The sequence below is a fragment of the Caretta caretta genome, chromosome 7 (genome assembly GCF_965140235.1).
Source record: "Caretta caretta isolate rCarCar2 chromosome 7, rCarCar1.hap1, whole genome shotgun sequence".
NCBI lineage: Eukaryota > Metazoa > Chordata > Testudines > Cheloniidae > Caretta > Caretta caretta.
The window spans coordinates 110,329,509-110,351,381 of NC_134212.1; the positions used below are offsets into that span (position 1 = coordinate 110,329,509).

At 44.5% G+C, this 21,873-nt stretch overlaps 2 protein-coding genes across 2 annotated transcripts; both read left to right on the top strand.

Moving 5' to 3' along the window:
- The first annotated feature begins 1,915 nt into the window (after window positions 1-1,915).
- LOC125640496 (prolactin-releasing peptide receptor) lies at window positions 1,916-6,825 on the top strand. The gene is given in 3 exon segments (XM_048859035.2): window positions 1,916-2,168; window positions 3,229-4,133; window positions 4,136-6,825. Coding segments are annotated over 2 exon segments (963 nt in total). The 5' UTR covers window positions 1,916-2,168; window positions 3,229-3,325; the 3' UTR covers window positions 4,291-6,825.
- An 8,558-nt stretch (window positions 6,826-15,383) lies between these two features.
- On the top strand, window positions 15,384-18,836 carry LOC125639928 (prolactin-releasing peptide receptor-like). The gene is made up of 2 exons (XM_048857822.2): window positions 15,384-15,679; window positions 15,839-18,836. The coding sequence occupies exon 2, from the start codon at window positions 15,974-15,976 to the stop codon at window positions 17,006-17,008; it is 1,035 nt and encodes a 344-aa protein (XP_048713779.1). The 5' UTR covers window positions 15,384-15,679; window positions 15,839-15,973; the 3' UTR covers window positions 17,009-18,836.
- The last annotated feature ends 3,037 nt before the right edge of the window (window positions 18,837-21,873 follow it).

Genomic DNA, 21,873 nt, shown 5'->3' on the forward strand with positions numbered 1-21,873 from the left:
GGGTGAAAACCTGGTTCTGTTGAAATCAATGGGAGTTTTGCCATTGACTCCATTGGAGTCAGGATTTCATGCTAAATCTGAAAGACCACAGGAATTGCCAGACTGGATCAGACCCAAGCTCTTTCTATTCCACTGCCCAGTCTCCAGCAGTGACCTGTAGCAGATTCTTCAAAGGAAAGTGCAAGAAACCCTTCAGAATACCTTTATGGGATAAACTGTCTGTAGCAAGTTTCCTCCTAATCCCCATTAGTTAAAGCATGAGGCATTATATTAATAGACTGTATTTTGTTAGCGGTATAGTTAAAATGCTAATTTTCTAGCCAGAAATGACTGACTGGTGAGAGTTTGAAACATGGGAATTATGAGTTGTTGAGTCATCTGACACACATACATAGCTGCGAATTTTGACCAAATAGAAGCCTCTGTTAACAACAGTTTCCTAAATTCTGCTAAAATTATAGATCATGAACATTTAAGAAAAAATATTGTTAGAATGCTATAGAAATCTCCTGAAATATCTGCTCACAATTTCTTAATTAACCTGAAGTTGCCAGCATGGCTGAACTGTGGTGGTGGTCCATATAATCATGGCCTTGATCCAGCAAAGCACTTAAGCATATGTGCCATGAATGTCAATGGAACTTGTCATGTGATTAAAGTTATGTGCATGTTTAAGGGTTTTTTTTAAAGCAATACTCATTGAAAGTAACTTAAGGTCTCTGTTCCTGAATGTGGAATTTCAAAGATCAGGCTTTATCTTTCAAAATTCAGTTTTCCTGGGGGAGTTGGGGGGGGGGGGGAGTATAAATGATTTAAAGCTTGTTTTCCTGTCTCGATTATACAAACTATAATAAAATTAGATGAATCTTCCCCAGATGAGTGCTTTACATGGAATGCTTTTCACTGTTCTAGGGCAAGGTTTTATCAGTTTAGAGTTCAATTGACAAAGTTTTGTATTTATATAACAGCCAAGCATAGCTGGAACTATGTTGATGGATTTTTTTTTCTTTTTGACAAATGTTAATTTGTCTCATAGACCTGTAAAAACCCACAAAAGGATAGTTAATGTAAGATGGCCAGGCCAGGCTAGTCTAAAACATGGTGCGGGACCTTGCAACATATTCTATCCCATTCTGTTCTCTTCAGAAGAAGAGTCACTATGGACTCTAAGGACTTTTCAGTAGAGCATTTTCTGACATGGTTAGCATGCCTCACATGTTGTTTCTTTCTGACACTTTTTTTTGGGGGGGGGAATGCATGTGGGTTTGTTTTGTTGTGACTGTTTATTATTATGCATACATGATGTGCTGTGTGTTTGCATTGGGGAGGGTAAGGTCAAAAAGCATACCTGGAACTTGGAATGGAAATGGATGCTGTGTGAGGTTGTTCTTAGTCCTGGGAAAGTCCCATCTGTGGTCATAGGGCACCCCCACCCCAGGGAAAGTCATGGCTCCCTCTGAAGATCCTCAAACAACAGCTTCTCATTTTTTGGCCTGGCAAGTTCATCTTGCACTGACACAGGGTTTAGAATTTTTGGGGAGGAAGAATTTCTTTCCTGGCCCTAAATCATTTTGGTTTACGCTTGAATTCAAAGGCCAATCGGAATTCACCAGACGCTTTTCCCATGTGCTTGTTATTATCAGCTGTTAACACAACGGGGTGGGGTGTCTCTAGCTGCTACCACAAAAGCTACTAATAATTGAATGGTAAGACAGAACTCTGTTTCCCCTCAAGAACGAGCTTGAAATTGTCTCCTTTCTTTACATTTCATTGATCATTTTTCCTTTTCAATTTCATCTGCTCCTGTGTTAATCCTTCTTTTGATGTGTTAACTTTCCTTTGGTTAGCACATGGCACCCTGCAGTTAGCCGTTAGAAGGGAGGCACCCTCTATCTTTTCTCTGTTGACTCAGGTCTCTGCTCTTCTAAAAGCCTCATTTGCCTTCATACAGAAGGGAAGGGCGCCGCTGGGTTTTACCGGGGTGCAGTGTTTCATTGGCAGCGCCGCGGGGAGCTAATACGCCCCGGCGGAAGGAGCTCGGATGTGCTCAGCCGTAGTCACGCGTGTCTGGGTTCAGCACCCTGGAGAGCTCCCGTTTCCAGCCGGCTCCCTGCGCCCAGCGATGCTGCAGCCCGGTCCCTGCAGCGTCACCTCCGCCTGGCTCAGCGGTTTGTAGCCCGGGTCCCTCTCCTGGGACCTTCCCCAGGGTTAGCCCGTCCGCTTGCACCTGCCCCCCTCCGAGTGCGGGGCGCTGGGGATGGAGCCCGCTGCCCTGGAGCCAGGGCTGAGTTTTGCTGCCCCACTGGTCTCTGCCGGCGAAGTGATCGGCTTGAGAAGGGGTTGGGGACGGACACCGCGCGGCACCGACCCGCTTCACAATGAGAGAGGAGGGGGCTCTCCCCTAGTCCCCTTGCCAATGGGGATCTATTAGCACGTGTGTCTGGGGATCAACATGTCGGTAGTGGCGAGGGTCATCTAGATCTTCCTCCAGGTGTCTTTAAAACTTTGTTCTCCGGTGGCTGGGGATTTTTCACGCGCCTCTGTGGAAAGAGAGAGAGGTGTCCGTATTCGGGTAGTCCTTCACCCACTTGCTTCTTTTGATAGTACTTCATTGCTTGCTGCATCATGTATTGTAATTACGGATTATTAATGTATGATGTATCTGATTATACTTTCTCCATTTGCTTTTCATTGCAATCTATGTCCCCCGCGAGATGTCACTGCATGCCTATCTGTGGGTAGATGTCTCTGCTCGTGGCCATTTATAGCATCATCTGGGTGCTTTTTCTCTTTGCTTGAATTTCCGAGAGGGCAAGGATATAAACGGGAAGTGTGCCTGCAAGGAAAGGGGGTCACTAATTCTGGTGTCGTCTTATGTTCTCCATCGACGTGTTTGCACGGCAATCCTTAGCGCTCAGGGGAGGGTTTCACTGCAGGGATGTTTCTAGAAGGGATGGCCATGAGTCTCTTCCTTCAGGTGTTTTCACGGTAATCGTTATTCTCCTGGGATCGGAGGATTGAACTGCACATGTGCCCATGTAGGTGGTGTAAGGGCGGAGGGGCCATAAATGCCCCAGGGTATGTGTGTGTGCAGGGACCACTGGTTCCTGTGGTAGGATTGGAAGAGGAGGTACCACTAAGGCCCCTTGGGGGAGTGGAGGAGGAGGTGCAACTAGTGACCATAGAGTGTAGAGGGGTCACTAATTTCCCCCTTTCTTTGCCCTCTAGGCAAAGATGGCTGATTTCTTGGAAGACTGGGGCCCCGGGCTCGGGCTCTGCTCACCACAATCAGAGCCAGTCTGCACTCACCCCACCCACCAACAGGATGTTGGTACTGTTCCAGAGCTTGCAGCTGATGCACCATCTGAAGGTGCTGATCATCCTGCTGTACACAGCCATGGTGGTGGTGGGCATGGTGGGGAACTGCTTGCTGGTGCATGTCATGGTGTGGGTGAAGAAGATGCACAACGTCACCAACTTCCTGATCGGGAACATGGCCCTGTCAGATGTGGCCATGTGCACCACTTGCATCCCACTCACCTTGGCCTATGTCTTTGAGCCCTGTGGCTGGATCTTCAGCAGCGCCATGTGCTACTTCGTCTTCTTCATGCAGCCTGTCACCGTCTACGTGTCTGTCTTCACCCTGGCCACCATTGCCGTGGACCGCTACATAGTCATTGTGCATCCACTGCGGCGCCGCATCTCACTGCACCGGGGTGTCTATGTGGTGCTCTTCATCTGGATCTTCTGTTGCTACCTGGCACTGCCAGCCATGGCCCACACCTACTACGTGGAACTCTGCCAGCAGGAGCTCACCCTGTGCGAGGAATTCTGGGGGGAACAAGAGCGCCATCAGCAGACCTATGTGCTCTTCCTGCTGCTTATCATCTATCTCTGCACCCTGCTAGCCATCCTGGTCTCCTACACCAAGATCTCCCTCAAGCTCAAGAAGAGGGTCATGCCTGGTACCATCACTCAGAGTCAGGCCAACTGGGACAGACCCAGGCGCAAGAGGACCTTCTGCCTGCTGGTTATGGTGGTGGTGGTCTTTGGGTTGTGCTGGCTGCCCTTGCTCACCTTCAACCTCATCCTCATCAATGCCATTGATGCCTATTATCTTAGCCTTGTCCAGCTGCTTGCCACTGGTTTGCTATGAGCTCTGCCTGGTACAACCCCTTCATATATGGCTGGCTGCACAATAGCTTTAGGGAGGAGCTAAAGAAGTTATTGGTCTGGCACAGGAAAGTGGCTCCTTATGGGCAAAGCATGACAGTGAGTGTTGTCATCTGACCTGCCGCCCAGTAGCTCCTCTTGCAGGGTCACTGACCTACACTGAGCTCCCATGGTATATTGGCTCAAGTTGCAAACAAAAACAATAAGATGTGCCATCCGAATGGCTCCAATCCTGCGCCAGGCACAACTTGCCTGATTCCACTTTGAAAGCTATGGACATCAATTCTGTTTAAAGAACATATGTCTCTAGGTCAGACTTGTTCTCTGCAGACTGTTTCTTTGGAGGGGCTAGCCCAGGAGAGCAGGACTGGGGTGTATGTGTGTGTGTGTGAGAGTGAATGAATTCATTTTTTAGTCTTGTTACTTAAAATACATTAAACACATTCATAGATATTTGTTTTGAAAGTCAGTGGAAACTGTTTTCCCCTTCCTACCTCCTTTCCTGGTTTAATCTGGGTTATAGTCTATAAAGGAAATTGGATGCAAGGGACATTTAGTGATGTGTTTCAAGAGTTCCCTGAAAAGAAGATTCAGTAAATAAGGAGAGATGCCCACTCTGAGAGATGCTGTGTATCTGCAGCTCCACTGTAGATGCTCAGAGCCTTCCAGAACTTGGTGTATACCATTATACAATTGGTGATGACTATATTGGGTGTGTCCCTATAGATCTTTTTTAAAAAAAATCTGGAAATGTTAGTGGTCAACACATTTTCCTATTTTGTGCAATTAGAAAGACTCCTTTGTAATCTTCAAGAGATTTTATATTCTCTGTCTGGTTTTGGTTTTAAAATAATAAAACTATCAGTACCCTAAATGGCCCTGCTGTAGGTAAGAACAGAGAAGATGAACAATGAAGGCCGGGGGGAAGGGTGGAAGGAAATGATATAAAAGAGAGCAATGCTGTCCTTGGTGGAGCTCCCAATTAAGCCATCTGATGTAGAACATCTTTCATGGACTATATTCTGCAGCTAGATGTGCAGTGTTACACAGATGTGCCCAGCTGTGATACATGTTTCATTTCATATTTTAGCAACCCAGAAAAGTGGAGCAAGGACTGACACATGAAATGTACAAACCAAACAGCACCAACAAAAAGATGAATAAAAGACACCTTTAAAAAGAGCATATGGTGAAAAGTAAAGAGAGATGCTTCTATTTGGGTTCACCCCCATCTTATTAGAAATTTACAGACATAAATATTGAAGTCTATAGCTGGAGCAACTGTTCCTCATGACCAGCTGTTGAAATTACACCATGTGTCATTATCAACACAAGCCTGTCTCTCCATCTATCTAGGTTCCTATCATATTCCCCGTCACCACAGTGTCTGAGCATCTATGGTGATTAGCATAATAATTTTTTAGCAGACAGCAGCAGGAAGTTATTGTGAATTAATGAATATGCAAGGAGTCAGAATATGCAGGATAGCAATGGGAAACTTAAATCACATTCACTCCCTGATCAGGCTCTTTATTTTCATGGCTGCGTAATAGGATATCACTTTTGGTTGGGAACAGATGGACACAGTGCCTTAGCCAACACTGAATGTCTAGGCACATAGCAGCCACATGCTTTCTGAGGTTTTTGTGTTTTTTGCAACAGATGATTTAAACATTTGTCAACACATTTTGTTGGGTGGAACATAGTGCTCACCAAAGGTGCTGAATTCTGAGTACTGGAGACTCAAGTCTTATTTCTCAAACAGGTCCAGCAAAGGTTAGGGCACTGGGCATCTGGCATGGAATATCTGGCCTGTATTGACAGCTCTGCCTCTAACCTGCTGGGCAAGTCACTTTCACCTCTGCATCTGTTTTCTCCCTATCTAAAACAACTTCCTGTCCTCTTTAAGATCTAAGGATAAAGAGTGTAGTAGTCGTATTCTCGGCTCCTTAGAGCTAAGATCAAGTGTAAGTAGTTTCTCAGCCTATCAAAGGCTGTGATCATGTGTCTTGATGTTTTTGGTCTTTTGGCCCTGAGATGAAAGCCTTGTCCGTGTCTCTGGGACCGAGAAGTACAAACATTATCTTCTTAGTTCAGTCCGCAGGTCCCTACCAATACTTGACCTCATGCTGAGTCTGCCTCCAAAGGTCCAAATTAGTGTCAGTTGCAATGGTGCTTTTTAGTACACCTGTCCACTGGGAACTTGTCTGAGACCACCAATTTATTTGGCATATGCTACTGAAGAGTGATCAGAGTATTAACTCCAGACTCCCTTGCCCCTTTTAGATATGTACCATTGAACTGGAGGTGAAAGAGTCCATACCCCATCACTAATTCCCTGTGTATTCTTTTCCCTAGTCTGTCTTTTTTTTTCTTAATTAAGCAGTAATCTCTGTTAGGGCATGAATTGTCATCTCATTCACATTGAATGTGTTTGCTCTTTTATCTAGGTGTGAATTAGTACAACAGGCATCTAAAACTCTTTGTGGGTTTATAAACTGTAATTTAAATATGGGAATTGTTAATTAACAGAAGACGCAGATTGTGAGCTGTATCTGAAATCAACAAGGCTGGATTTGTCACTCTTACAGGATGCATGGATCCCATGATTTTCATGCTTTTTAAAATAAAAAAGAACCATGGCTTTTGGCATCTGTTTCCTTGTTTGTTTTGCTGGTGGCAAGTTGATGGGTGGGTAATCATCTGAACAAACCTCACTACTTGGTTAAATTGTAATTGTAGTCTGCATGACGAGCTGTCGAAAAGCAGGAACTCAGAGCAACACTGAAGTGGGACAAAGGACTAGAGAATTGGACTGTTAGTGAAAGATTTAATTCTTGAAGAGGTCATGGGACGCCATACTGGAAAAATCATGGGATCAGGAAAATTGGTGATTCTAGGGCAAACTTTTAAAACCAGCCTCTGTTTTGGTACCTATAATTAACTGATGCCAGTATGGTTTCATACTGGATCAGACTGCACAATCTCAAATGCCCATCTGAAGCTTTATCAAAATTAGCTACATCTTTGGAGAGGTTTGCAAGACCTTCACTTCGCACCATGAATGCCCCTAAAATTTCCTTACTAGCTGAAGAGTGATAATGATTGTTGGGAACTGGGCCCATAGACAGAGGACATCTGACACAGCAGTGAGTCACACAGCATGGTGCATGCTTGTCATCTGCTGCCACTGCACGAACCAGGGAAGTGGAGATGCATCCTAGGTTCCTGGTGATTCTCTAGTCAGGTCAGGGAGAAGAGGAAAGCCAGGACTTCACTGGTAGTTATGTGACTCCAACTTGGCTGATGTGTGCTCTCTCTGAGGGGAACAGCTGAAGGTTTCTTGGTGGGATCAAATTTTGACTGATCTGTGACTTAGCTCTTCTGCCTTTTCCCTTTAGTAATTTTCTGATCCCCTAACCACTGTTATCAGATAGGCCCAGCAGCCTAACTACACTCTTGGACACATCTTCAGGGTTGATCTGGTGGACTGAATCAGACAGATAGTCCTGTTCCTATGCAGTGTGATTGGAGCTTGGCAGGCCCTCTCCCCTTCTCTGCCTATTCAAGGGTTGGGCTGGTGTTCCCTCTCTCCCTCACAATGCTACCTGGGACCGGCCATAAATATAATGAGAACAGACTTTACCATGGTGTTACAGCACTCTTGGCACAGGTCCTAGCCATCAATCAGGGAGAAGAAAAAAAATCCCAGAGCCAATCATCTCAGAACCTCAAAAAGCATTGTCTTGCGAGGTAGCATGGTCTGGTGGCTAGATCACTAGATGGGGAATCAAAAGACCTGGGTTCTATGCCTAGCTCTACTGTTGACTTGCTCTATGATCTTGAGGCAGTCACGGTCCCCTTTCTGTTTCTCTTCCCACCCAGTGGTGGTTTAACGCCTGGGGCCCCAGTCAATTTGGGAGTCCACGGCAGTAGCTCCATCTCCCGTTGGGGTAGGAGAGCATGGCGGCTGGTGCCATAGTGGTGCCACCATGTTGGATGTCAGGCTGGGCATGGGCTGTCTCCACCAAAGGCAGCCCCTGCATTTCTGTCTTGGGCATCCCTAGGTCAGTGGCTGAAACTGGAGCTGCGGAGCAGGACCAGGCAGGATGGGAGGCAGGGGAAACCTGGAGAGGGGAATCCAGAGTGGGGCCCGGTTGGGGAGGCAGAGAAAGCCTGGAGCCCAGAACGCGGCAGTGCCACGGAAGGGAGGAAGGGGCTCCAGCAGAGCCTGGGGGAACCCAAGGCAGACACAGAGTACAGTGTCCATAACAAAGCTGCATGGCTGGCAGGGGGAGGCTAGAGGCTTGTTCCTATTGCCACCCTCGGCCCTTTCCCAATCCCAAATCCTGAAGCTGGTCTACAACTTGTGGGTGTTGATAAATACTCCATGTGGGTTGATCTGTGAGATTTAAACTCTGGTTGGCGTGTGCCTCTCAGCACCTCTCCTTCTGCTGATCCTGGCAGGGGCGATGTGACTTGTTCTCCCCTAACCCCTGGGGTTGGGGAGCTGCCATTCTAGCCCCACTCTTCTCATTGCCTTGGCTCCCTCCCACTGCCAACCTCTCACATTCTCCCTCTTTACTCTGTCAGATGTCCCTGTCCCCCACCTACCTCTGCACTCACCTGTACTCCCTCGCCGCTCCCGTTCCCACTCCTTTTCCCTTGCTCCTCTCAGCGCCTGCTCTTGACCCACATTCTCTTGCATTCTCCTCTGTCTTCTCCCACACCAAGCTCCCAAATCCCCCCCTTGCTTACCACCTTTCCTCCACATTCCTCAGCACACCCCTCAGTCTTCCTCCTGCCCTGCTCTGACCTTCCTACTTCTTCATATTCTCCATTGCCCCTGACAACCTCCTCCTGCCTCCTCTATCCCCTGCACACCCTCCTCTCTCCCTTCTGTCCCCCCATATGATATCATGCTTGCTCTGTTTGTAGTCCAGGTTACGTAATGTGATTGTGTTATTAAAATGTAAGTGTAATGAGTACTTAAGAGAGAGACATTTACAGTTTATTAAATGTAGCACATTTTCCCCATTGCTATGTACAGATGTTACTGGGAATGATACGCACAGTTTGGCTGTAATTAGTTTCCTAACCTACTCTCAGATCAATAGATGGTGGTGAAAAGGACCTTTGATGGGGTACAAGTGACAGAATCAAAATAAGAACATGTAATCTCTTTAAAAGGAATATGAAACTTTAAGAGCATGCACAGAGTCTTTGTATTAATGCATTTTGGTATATTTTTGTTTTTAATAGGGCGTGGGGGACCCACATGTCCTTTGTGCCCAGGCCCCAATTAATCTTAATCCGCCTCTGTTCCCGCCGCTTGCCCTTTGAGTCAGGGACTTTCTCTTACTGTTCTTAGCACAATGGGTTCTTGATCTCAGTTGGGGCCTCTAAGTATTAATGTAATACAGATAATAAATAACTTCTCAGTTCTGAAGATTAGCAGGGGTTCAGGTTTTATATCCAAAATGACTTATTCACCTATCTATAATTTTGAGTTGATAGTAAACAGTGCATCATCAACAAGTTGCTGCTTAATATTATCATCTGTGGCTGAAAACAAAAATTTTCTTTAAGGGGCAAAGCTTGTCTTCTTCACTGCAGTGACCAAGGCCTCCTGTGCAGCTCAGTCAGAGCAACTGTGCTTTGCAATTGGGGTTGGCTTGATGGGCCTGATGTTGGGGAGCAAAACCCTCCTGTGTACAGTCCCTTGTCTGGCAGTGTGCAGAAGACAGTGAAAGGGTGGTGCATGAGCCACAGATCCTCCAATTCCTCCCTCATCAGAAGTGTCACCTACAAACTACTGCAGTGATTGGGCTGAAGTACCTTCATGGAGTGGCTGTACAATCTTTGAAGAGGAGTCCTCTGCCCTGCTCATCGCTCCAGCAAGTGCCGTTGTTACCATGGCCGGGTGCCAAGAACTGAAGCATGAGAAATTTAAGGTGCAATAAAAGGACATCTGACAAAATGTCACAGGATGCTGTTCTGGGAAGAAAGACTGCTAAGCAAAGATGGGGTCCACCTATCGAGGAAAGGGAAGAGCATATTTGGATACAGACTGGGTAACCTAGTGAGGAGGGCTTTAGATTAGTTTTCATGGGGGGCAGGTGACAAAAGCCCACAGGTTGGAGACCCGGGAGAAGGGTTGGAGTCTGGGGGAGCATGGACATTATAGCAGGGATAAGGGAGAGACAAGAGAGAACATAGGGGGAAAATCAAATCAGTATCTTAATGTCTGTATGCGAATGTGAGAAGTATGGAGAATAAGGAGGAACAACTTGAAATGCTAGTTAATAAACACAACTATGGCACATCTGGCACCACAGAGACTTGGTGGGATAATACGCATGACTGGAATGTTGGTATAGAAGGGTACATCTTGCTCAGGAAGGACAGGCAGGGAAAAGAGGGAAGATGCGTTGCTTTATATATTAAAAATGTATACACTTTGACTGAGGTTAAGATGGAAATAGGAGACAGAGTTGTTGAAAGTCTCTGAGTAAGGATAAAAGGGGTAAAAACCAAGGGCGATGGCATGGTAGGGGGTCTACTACAGACCACTTAATCAGGAAGAAGAGGTGGATGAGGGTTTTTTTAAACTAACAAACAAAAGCATTCAAAGCACAGGACTTGGTGGTGATGGGGGACTTCAACTACCCAGACATAGAAAATAATACAACAGGGCACAGATTATCCAAGTTCTTGGAATGTATTGGAGATAATTTTTTAGTTCAGAAGGTGGAGAAAGCTACTGGGGAGAGGCTATTCTAGATTTCATTTTGACAAATAGAGAGGAACTGGCTGAGAATTTGAAAGTGGAAGGCAGCTTAGGTGAAAGTGATCATGAAATGGTAGAGTTCATGATTCTAAGGAATGGTAGGAGGGAAAACAGCACAATCAAGATAATGGATTTCAAGAAGGCAGACTCTAGGTGTGTCATGCAATGCGTGAATTTAATGTGGAGTGCAATGTTGAGTACTTTCCTTCTGAAGCCCTTCTTGGGACCCACCATTGCCGCTCTGCCATCAGTACATACGCCAATGCATGACAAGCCATGTGCTCTGAAGAATTCATTCGCAAGATTGAAGATGTCTTCTCCCATACTTTGCCCCTCAAGTGGTTTGAAGAACAGCATATCTTCCATAATTTCATTCTCATAGTACTACCTGACAAACATGAGTTGAGCCAAATTCACGATATCAGTGCTCTCATCAAGTTGTATGACAAACTTTGTGCTTTGTTTAACTCGAGTCAAAAGTTGCAATTTGATAGCTTCAGAAAGTTCATTGATCTGCCTGCTCACTGTATCCTGTGACAAAGGAATAGTTTTCAAAGTTTCACCATATCTATCTCCATGCATAATCTGACACATCTTTACCACAATACTTTACCTAATACTAATTGTTAGGATATAGATATTCAGGCCTGTCTGTAAAGGCCTATACTCTAAGAATTTAGGTGTATTCTTATCACTTAGCTAGTTATAGAGGTTAAAAGAAAGAATCAAGATCACTGTCTGCTGGTGTAAGGGCCTTCTCTTACTGTTAGCGGGCTTATTCCTTCACCCGCTTACTTCCCTGGTCCTTCTTGCATGAACAGAGAGCAACAATACCCGAAGTCCAAAGGTGCAAGCAATTCAATGTTTATTGGGGTGAAATTCCAGCAAGCATGATTCCAGTTTCCTACCTCAGTGTCCCCCTTCCCAGCTCTGATACCACAGAGCCTTACCGGTGTCCCTGTTCCCATTCCCCCCCTTAGCAAAACATGATTCCAATTTCCCCCCATACCCTGTTCCCATTCCCCCCTCCACTCCCTGATTGACTGCAGACTATATAGTAAAACTTGAGTTCTGCTTAGCTATACCTTAACCAATCATTTTAGTGAAATTTAACTAACCAATCCTAACATATTGTAACATGATTATTTAATCAATTATATCCCACCACCTTAATTAGCTTACACCCAGCAAAATTAATTATACAGCAGACAGGAACAATCACAGAACCAGACAGAGATTATACAGACAAACAATAGGGAAATGGGGACTACAGTGATAGAACAAACACAGAAATGAGGATTTCAGATCCCAGCTATTGATAAGTGAGTTCTTGCCAGACAGGATGCTATCAAACTAAGTTTCCTTTTACATTTTCTAGGTACTTCCCTTTCTCTGGAGGCTATAGGCATTATCAGGACAGGACTGTGTTCCTAACAGCCCAACAGCACCTTCTTTCAATGAGACTAGTTTGGAATGTGAGGATGTGACCGGTCGCTTCCCAGCTTATGGCTGCCTCTGCTGCTTAGCCAAAGGCCTTAACCTAAGAACAGGGCCTCAGACTGCCACAGTGAGAAATGGCCCTTACAGTGGCAGACAGTGATTTTGATTCTTACTTTTATACCTCTATAACTAGTAATATGCCTTGGTGCTTTTTATGGTGCCAAAATCTGTGCATTACTGTACAGCCTTGTGGAGGACTATTTTTTTAAATTCTGCTCCGCAAACAACATTGCCAGAGCTAGCAGCCACACTCTCCAGCCACCCAGCTCTGAAGGCAGTGCCACCAGCAGCAATGCAGAGATAAGCATGGCAATGTGAAAAGGGATATTTGTCAGTATCACTTTCCACAGCAGACTTAGCGCCCTATTGCCCGCAGCAGCACAAGTAAGGATGGCCATGGGATGCTAGTAAGTCTGCTGTGAAAAGTGATATTAACAAAGTTCCCCGCCAGAGAACCTTTTGCACCCACTGGGGTGGGAGTGCTCCCCCCAATTTGTGCAAAGCTGTCCTATATAATAAACCTTTAGATAGTTTATTATAGGATTATCTGCAAGCAGTGTCTTTGGTGTGAGATGTACAGTGTAGTTGACCTGGAGTAACTGATTGATCCTTTGAGACAGGGATTAACCTAAATATTGCTGTGATCCTTGGTGTAAGGAATCATCTGTCACAAAGGTAGGTTTCAGAATAGCAGCTGTGTTAGTCTGTATCCACAAAAAGAACAGGAGTACTTGTGGCACCTTAGAGACTAACACATTTGTTTGAGCGTGGGCTTCATGGGCTACAGCCCACTTCATTGGATGCATAGAATGGAACATATACATAAGGTATATGTTCCATTCTATGCATCTGGTGAAGTGGGCTGTAGCCCACGAAGGCTTATGCGCTAATAAATTTGTTAGTCTCTAAGGTGCCACAAGAACTCTTGTTCTTTTTAAAGGTAGGTTTCTATAGGTGACAAGATAGGTCAGAGTACCCAAGGGAACTGTTTGACTCCATTGTAAGGCTATTATAGTGCCTGAGGAATTTACACTTGATAATTGATGAAATCTAAGTAAAGAATTCACAGCCAGTTTGGGGCTTGTGCTTTGAGTCTGCCCTGAAGCTGGTACTCACACTCTTGAGTCACTGCAGATCAGCTTGACAAAAGTAACTAAAAAATACAAATGCAAAATTAAACTAAAGTTGATTATTTAGAGGTTTAAATCATGACTGATAAAACTTTACTCCTATATACATCTTCCATCAGATGATTCCAAAACATGTTATCAATCAGCTGATTATTTCTCACAACTCTCCCTCCACCCCCTGGCAGGCACACAACCCCATAAAGTGGATACTGTATTTAATATTTTCATTTTACAGATGGGAATACTGAGGAAGAGAAAAGTTAATGGCACCAATTTCAAACTTGGGAATGTAAAGCTAGATGCCTAAATCAAAGCTATATTTATTCACCTACACCATTTTCTGCCAGACTAGTAGAACTGGAAACTGGAAGGCTGGCAAGTTCCCTGCCTTAAGGAGCTTAGACACAAATATACAATAAAAGAAAGATATGGGTTGATATTTTCAAAGTAGTCAAAGGGATTTAGACATGTGTCTTCCACTAAAATTAATGTGTCTACATCGCCTACAGTGCTTTGAAAAACTTAACTATGATCTCTGCCCTGAGGAGCTTATACGTTAATAAAAAAACCACTTATGAGACAGCACCTCATCTGGTGGAGATTGGACTTCTATGGAACTACATTGATTAACACCAGCTGTGTTAATCCTATGTGTTAAAGGAAAGAAGACTGAAAGTAGAACAAGGGTTATGATTAAGACCAGGCAGGTCATATTTACTTAAAAGTACACAGTCCCAAAGGGCTGATTCATTTCAGTAACACTTCTAAATACCCAAAGCATACAAAATAAATCCCTTTCAGTGCTGACTTTTTAGAATATAAATTCTTTGATGCAAAAATAATTAGTGGCTCAAACCCCATTGTAGAAAAGAAAAATTCCTCTATAGCAGGGCAACTATAATGGCATTGATAAGCATGAGGGACAATGATCAGTAGCTTTCATTGTTCCTCATCAGATGAATCCATGCGGTGATTAGGAAGGATGGTCCACTGGTTAGGGTACTAACCTAGGACTTGGAGACAGGGACTCAGTTCCCTGCTTCACTACAAAATTCTTACCTTGGGCAAGTCACTTAGCCTCTCTGTAGTTTAGTTGCCCATCTGTAGAAACGGGGATGATGGTAATACCTCCTTGCCTCATAGGGGCATTATGAGAATAAGATTGTGAAGTGCTTTGAGATCTGCTGCTGAAAAAAACACTATATAAGAGCTACTTGTGATTATTAGCTCTTTTCAAACCATTTTAAACATATAAGATGTGTAACATTGTCACAACTCTTTATTCTATGTTTAAAATATGTAAATACCATGGAAAATACCACTGGGGTGTGAGCGAGAAATTTATTTCTAAATGACAGTACAATAACTTTTTAAAAAGTGCATACTTCATTGCTATTATAATGACAGGTTTCAGAGTAGCAGCCGCGTTAGTCTGTATCCGCAAAAAGAACAGGAGTACTTGTGGCGCCTTAGAGACTAACCAATTTATTTGAGCATAAGCTTTCGTGAGCTACAGCTCACTTCATCAGATGCATACTATAATGTGCATCAATATTCATAACTTTTATTCACCATCCAAGTAGCTGAGTCCCTCTAGTGGCATAAATTCAGCATTTGAGTAACATTCCATTTAAAAGATCCAATTATATCAGTAGATTCAATGCTAGCACTTTTTGAGGCTCTCTAAAGGACGACTGTAACCTGATCTTGGGTTAGACACTGTACATCCATATTAATGAGTATAAATTGATTTATAGTCATGTGGCAGCAAGTACAGATGCACTGGAAGAGACAGGAAATTCAGAGAATGAGTGATATTGATATTCTAGGACTCTAATTGCTTTAAATAAGAGAGACAGTGTCAGGAATAACGTAATGCCCAGGGTAGCCAATAGGGATATAGGCTTATAAAAAATGTATTGTGAGCAAGAAGCCAAGTATGTTAAGTGCACTGATCTCTGCTTATCTTGTAAATACACATCGCTCTCACTCTCTCTTTCATGGATATTTGGAAGACAGGAATCTAAGGCACCAAAACCGAGCTGGCATCCACAGGAAAATCAAATGGCATGAAAAACCCACAACAGTAAGTATTCACTGTATTAGATGTTTATTAAACTGTATGGATTTAATAGCAACTAAAAGAGAGAACTTTAATGACTATTGGTTGCAGCTGATCTCTCTTAAGAACCATTTAACGGAACGCAGCCTCTTGAGATTTGTAATTTCACCTTTGCCTTTCCAGATGACTGTTTATTATCCATGTGGTGGCAATCTCTGGACAGTGAGTAATCCATTCATTATAAAGGCTGATTAGGAGTAAACGTGTGTGCAGCGGTGACTCCTTAACCCTGCTGACAGCAAACTACAAAGAAGGAAAATGATGAATCCGGACAATTTAACCTCCCTAAACTTCCTCTCAGCAATTCATAGCAATGCTAGCAATTTATTCTCAGGGCTCCAGTTTGTTCAGTCTTTCAAGCCACTCATCATCCTGTGCTACTCCCTGGTGGTTTTTGTTGGCATCATTGGGAATTATCTCCTCATTTATGTCATCTGCAAGATGAAAAAAATGCACAATGTCACCAACTTCCTGGTAGGCAACCTGGCTTTCTCAGACATGCTTATGTGTGCAACCTGCGTGCCCCTGACTCTGGCATATGCTTTTGAGCCCCGGGGATGGGTTTATGGACGCTTCATGTGTTATTTTGTGTTCTTAATGCAACCGGTCACTGTGTTTGTGTCTGTCTTCACCTTGACTGTCATAGCTGTGGACAGATACTATGCCATGGTGTATCCTCTCCGGAGGAGGCTCACTATATCAATCTGTGCTTATATTCTGGCTGCTATTTGGCTGCTGAGTTGCATCTTGGCTGCCCCAGCCTTGGTCCACACCTATCATGCTGAGTTCCCAGAACTGGACTTCTCCATCTGTGAAGAGTTTTGGTTCCATATGAAGAGGGACCATTTAACTTATGCCTACAGCACTCTCATTATCACATATGTATTGCCTTTAATAGTCATCTCCTTGTCCTATCTGCGGATCTCTGTCAAACTGAAAAATCGAGTGGTTCCGGGAAACATCACCCAGGGCCAAGCTGAGTGGGACAGGGCAAGGAGGAGGAAAACCTTTCGCTTGCTGGTCCTGGTGGTGGCTGCCTTTGGAGTCTGCTGGCTCCCTCTGCACATCTTTAACGTGATAAAAGACATGGATATCAACTTAATAGATAAACAGTATTTCAACCTCATCCAGCTGCTGTGCCACTGGTTTGCTATGATGTCTGCCTGCACCAATGCCTTCCTTTACGCCTGGCTACATGACAGCTTCAGAGGGGAATTGAAGAAGATGTTTGCCTGGCGGAAGAAGAAGGTTGGACCTGCCACTCACGGCATTATGGCCAGCGTGATGCTTTAAGTGTGTGTGTGTGTGATTCAGTTACAATGCCTTTCTTTTCCAGTGATGAGTGCAAAGCTATGTCCACACTAGAGCACTTACAGCAGCACAGCGGTACAAATGCAGCTGCACGGTTGGAAGATCTCTCATGTAGCCCCTCCATGCAGACGGGAGAGAGCTCTCCTTCTGGCATAATTCATCCACTCCCCAATGAGAAGCGGTGGCTATGTCAGCTGGAGAAGCTCTCTCACTGACATAGTACTGTGCACGCCACCACTTATGCCGGCGTAACTTGTGTCGCTCGTGGGGGTGGAATAGTCACACCCCTGAGCAACATAAGTAGATCTAGCCTTAGTCTTTCCTATTGTTATTGATGACCAAGTTGTATGTTCCTCCAACATGTTAGCCTCAGGACTTGACTGTGGCAATCCAGGGCCCCAAGCAGAGCCTCACGTGTAATCTCTGTGGCCCAAGTCCCACCAGGGTACCAGAGGTGACATCTAAGAGCCCTGTGCTGTCATGGCAAGTCCCTACACAAGGTACAGAGCCTTCTGCTGGGTTGTCAGGGGGGATTCAGCCCTGATCAGTCCCCCACTCTGCAAAACCTCTACTATGGCCCCACCCTCTGCTTAAGATGATGGTAGTGGGGGCCATGCATACAAGACTACTCTGGTGAGGAGGCAGGGGGTCCCTTTACCCGCATGAAGAGCCTTCTGCTGGGGTGCCCTTGAACTATTTTTGTGGCTTTTTCCTATACCCTCTCCCATTTTTCAACATCCTTTTAAAAATGTTGACAACAGAACTGTATGCAGTGTTACAGTGACACCACTGCTATATACAGAGATAAGATCACCTTCCTATTCACTGCTCCCCTGCTTATGCACTCAAGAATTACATTATCCCTTTTTGCCACAGCATTGTACTGGGAGATCACATTCAGTTGTTTGTCCACCATAAGCCCTAAATCCTTTTTAGAGTCCTTCCAGAATAAAGTCCCATATTTTCCAGGTATTGCCTGCATTCCTTGTTCCTAGATTGGAGTGTTTCATCCCATTGTTTTGTTGGGACAAAGTGCTGATGGTCTTTAATGACCATCTGTGACATGGAGGCCCATTGGTGGTTCACTACTCTGTCAGCTACTTTTGTCAGACCTTACATACTCACTACATCAAAACACTCTTTTCATAAGCTGTATCTAAAAGATGTCATGTAAGATATCATATGTAAACTGTTAACACACTGGTCAAAAAATTACTGCATGGTGTATATACAGGGTGTGCACAAAGAGTTATAAATATTTGCTAGAATCATTCTTAAAATGTGTTTTGCAAGCTATGCATAAGTCTAGTCTGCCCTTGGAAAAGGAGAGTGTATTCTCTTGGCTAATCAGCTAGATTGTCAGGCAGAGACAATGAAAGTACATTTACATATAAGGTAAACAAAGCTATCTAGTTCACAGGTTGGGGAGAAGATAACATGGCATTTTCACCCCTACAGGTCAGGGAAATTTTGTCTGGGCTTGCTTATTAAAGAATACATTTCAGAGATTTACTGATCTATAAAAAGAATGGGAGAGAACCCCATAGTTATCTTTCATCTGAGAAGTCAAAGAAACCAAGCACTTTGAGCTCCGTGTGTTGGGTCCTGGCTAAAGAACAGGCCAGCCATGCTGGAAGACTGACTGTTGTGAGAAAAACCTCTTTGAACAAAAGGCTCTAGTTTTCTGAGTTTGGGTCTTGAAAGCATTTTTACTTTTGTTGTTTGTAACCATTTCTATCCTTATTCCTTATACTGGTATCACTTAAAATGATGTCCTTTTGTGAATCAACTTGTTTACCATAAATCAATTCAGTGCTTTAACGTATCAGCAAACTTGATGAGGTTTTTGGGTGTTACAGTAAGGGGGGCTGCACACTGCGGAGAAAGACATTTTTGGGGAGAACTTGGTGCTGGAAGGTTGGTTGAGGTCCCTCTGCAAGGAACAACTGGGTGCTGTGAGACAAAGCTGCAAGGCTCAGAGGCCGCCTGGGTTACAGGGCAGGCAGTGACACAACCCCTTACAGGTCCAGGGTGAAGCCCAAAGCGTCACACCATACTATTCAGAAACAGACACCTTAGCACTCCTCCCGCTGTTCTTAGCACAAGGAGATTGAGACAAGCGTAAGGAGAGAGAATTATAAGTGCTTAAACGTATAGAGAGTTCATATTATCAAACAAATTCAGAACTTGTACATAGATTCCCCAAATTGTCCGAGTGTGTTAGTTGTATTTTCAATTTAAGCAAATGTCCCTAGCTTGAAGTCCATTATTGGTTTACAATTCAGTATGCGACTCTCAAAAGTACTTGTATGATAATTTGAATGATGCAGGTAGATGTTATGCAAATTGAGTACTATGCCTAGGTACTGACTTGTCCACAGGGTTGGATAAGTTATTTTCCTAACCAGACATGGTGACCTACACATACAGTGCTGAAGAGTTTTTGATAGTGAAGATTCTCTTCCTCTCTCTCGTTCTCACAAGCACCCACAGGTGGTGGTGGGTGGGGGGTGCAGGGAAGAGGTGACAGCAAAGTCTTCAGCTACCCCTGAAACTAATTCTTATGCCAGGTGATCATGTTGGGCCGGATTCTGATCTCAGTTACACTGATATAAACCTGGACTGACTCCAACAATGATTTACATGTTTGTACTGCAAATGAAACGTGCTTCCTTCCTGTTGCTTCTGGAAGATTTGTGAGACATGCAACAATGCATCTTGGAGTGAGGAAACAAAACAAAAGTGAGTCCTCAAGTGTCCAGTTGTGCTGCTAGCCTTTATGTAAAGATTTATTTTTACAGTTCATTAAGGAGACGGAATTTAGAAACAAATTCTTTCCTAGAAGCTCAGTGAAGAAATTAGCAAATCAGCTGGACATAATTTAACATTGAACTGACCCCAAAAGAAGTGTTTCAATTCAATTCAATTCAACCAAGTTTTTCAGTTCAGGTCAACCCGAAAAAGAAACAAAATATTTTGTTTATATTCTCCCACTGGAAATTGAAAAATGCAGGCAGGAGTGATAATGGCACATTCCTGACCGTTTGAGATTGGCCACAGTCCTAGGGAATGCGAGTATGTTAATGATTTGAGACTATTTCCTCTTCTTTCTCTCCAACTCCATCACCTTCTTCCCCATCACTTCAGTTCCTGACTGGGGTGGAGAGGAAAAAAGAGAGAAAAGGGAGTCCACATTATAGTCACTGTAATAGCGTATTGCTTCTCACCGCTATGCTCCTGACTGCACTTTTCTGATTTGCGCTTCCTAGTCTGCCACTGGTTCTGAGTATTCGTAGGCCCAACTTGACTTAGCCCCATGCATCCATTTTTAGGGTATTCTCAATGAAGCCTGTATATTCTCAAGCTCTAAGGTATTTGGGGAATTGAGTTACCCTGACTTATATAGCTATTTTATTCGGATGATACACACATATCTGATATTTCTGTGCTGTTGTGTCTTCCCTGACTTAGAGGCACCTCTCACAATTTTGTCAAGTCCCAGACGTCAGTGATCTTCTTGCCTCTATTTAAAGGGTCTTTCTACTGCTGCGAGGATGCCTCTTTTCAGAGCCTAGAATTATTTCTGAACTGTGCTTGTTATCCCTTAGGCAGTGGGCATGGAGCTACACAGCCCCCTGAGTTACTGCAGGAACATTCACCCTTCAGTAAAACACATGGGATCAAACAGAGACCAAGAGAGCATAATGTGAAATAGGTGTAATGGCATAAGGAGACGCTATCATTAATGCATAATTGGATGACTAACACATACAAGCATGACTACAGTGTCTATAAAATAAAGCTACTGACAGTTTAACAGAGAGTACAGGCATTGCATAATGTACAAAGAAGAGAGCCAGCAGGGCCGTCCCTTCTGGCACTTCTGCACAGAGGACAACCAAAATGCTGCAGCCTGCCTGCTCAAATGCATGGGACCCCCTAATGCCCTGGCCAGCAGTGCTGAACAACTCAGATGTCAGTGGGTGGGCTGCAGCATGGCCAGGACTCCACCTCACTCCAGTCCACCAGCAAGCACCACAAGGTTAGTGCTGGGGGTGAGAAGCCGGGGACAAACAATCAGCATCTTTAATACTTTTGTAGCATCTATCACCAGTGGGTGCATTCTTCCCAGCACCCATGGATACATCACACCTTAACCTGGACTCTGCCGTATTCTTCTCTTAGGGCCTGAAGACTCCCACTGACCAGACCCTTATTGCACATGATCTCTCAACCCTGGAGGTTGCAGAATGGCCCAGCAACGCTTCCCCTCAGTGTTAGCCACCAAGGATTATCCCACTTACCAAAACTGCCTAAAACAAGGGAGAGTTTGGAACTTTTTTGGACAGTGTAATAGGGCACCGGCCCTGTTAGGTAGTCTGAGAGGCCAGTTACCCCATTCCAGCTCTCTGAGATAACTGAAGCAGTCATTGGGAGAGAGGAAGGTGATCCTGGGGAGCGGTCAGTGTCTGGGAGAGGGAAAGTATGAGGTCATCCAGCCCAGGACTGACCAGGAGCCTTGTAGAGTGGACTGGGCAAAGTTCCCCTCCCTACCATCCAGTGCAGACTGGTGTCCGGGATTATTAGGCCCACTAATAAGGCAAGGGAGGATTAAGGGGGTGTTCAGGTGACTGGGCTGATGGCTCAAAAGGAAGCTCCAAGCCTAAAAGGGGAAAGCTGCTGGAAGTGTCAGAACCCGCAGGACTGGAATCTAGGCCAATGGGGGGTTCTAGGTGACCAACACTTCCACATCACCACTAGCAACTCAGGCCAAGTTTTCCTAGGGAACTCTGTGAAGCTAGACACTGCAGGAAGTACCGCCCAGTGAGCCTGAGTGGCAGCCCCCT

Excerpts from the sequence above, each read along its gene's own strand:
- LOC125639928 (XM_048857822.2), top strand. The coding sequence starts at position 15,974 with ATGATGAATCCGGACAATTTAACCTCCCTAAACTTCCTCTCAGCAATT.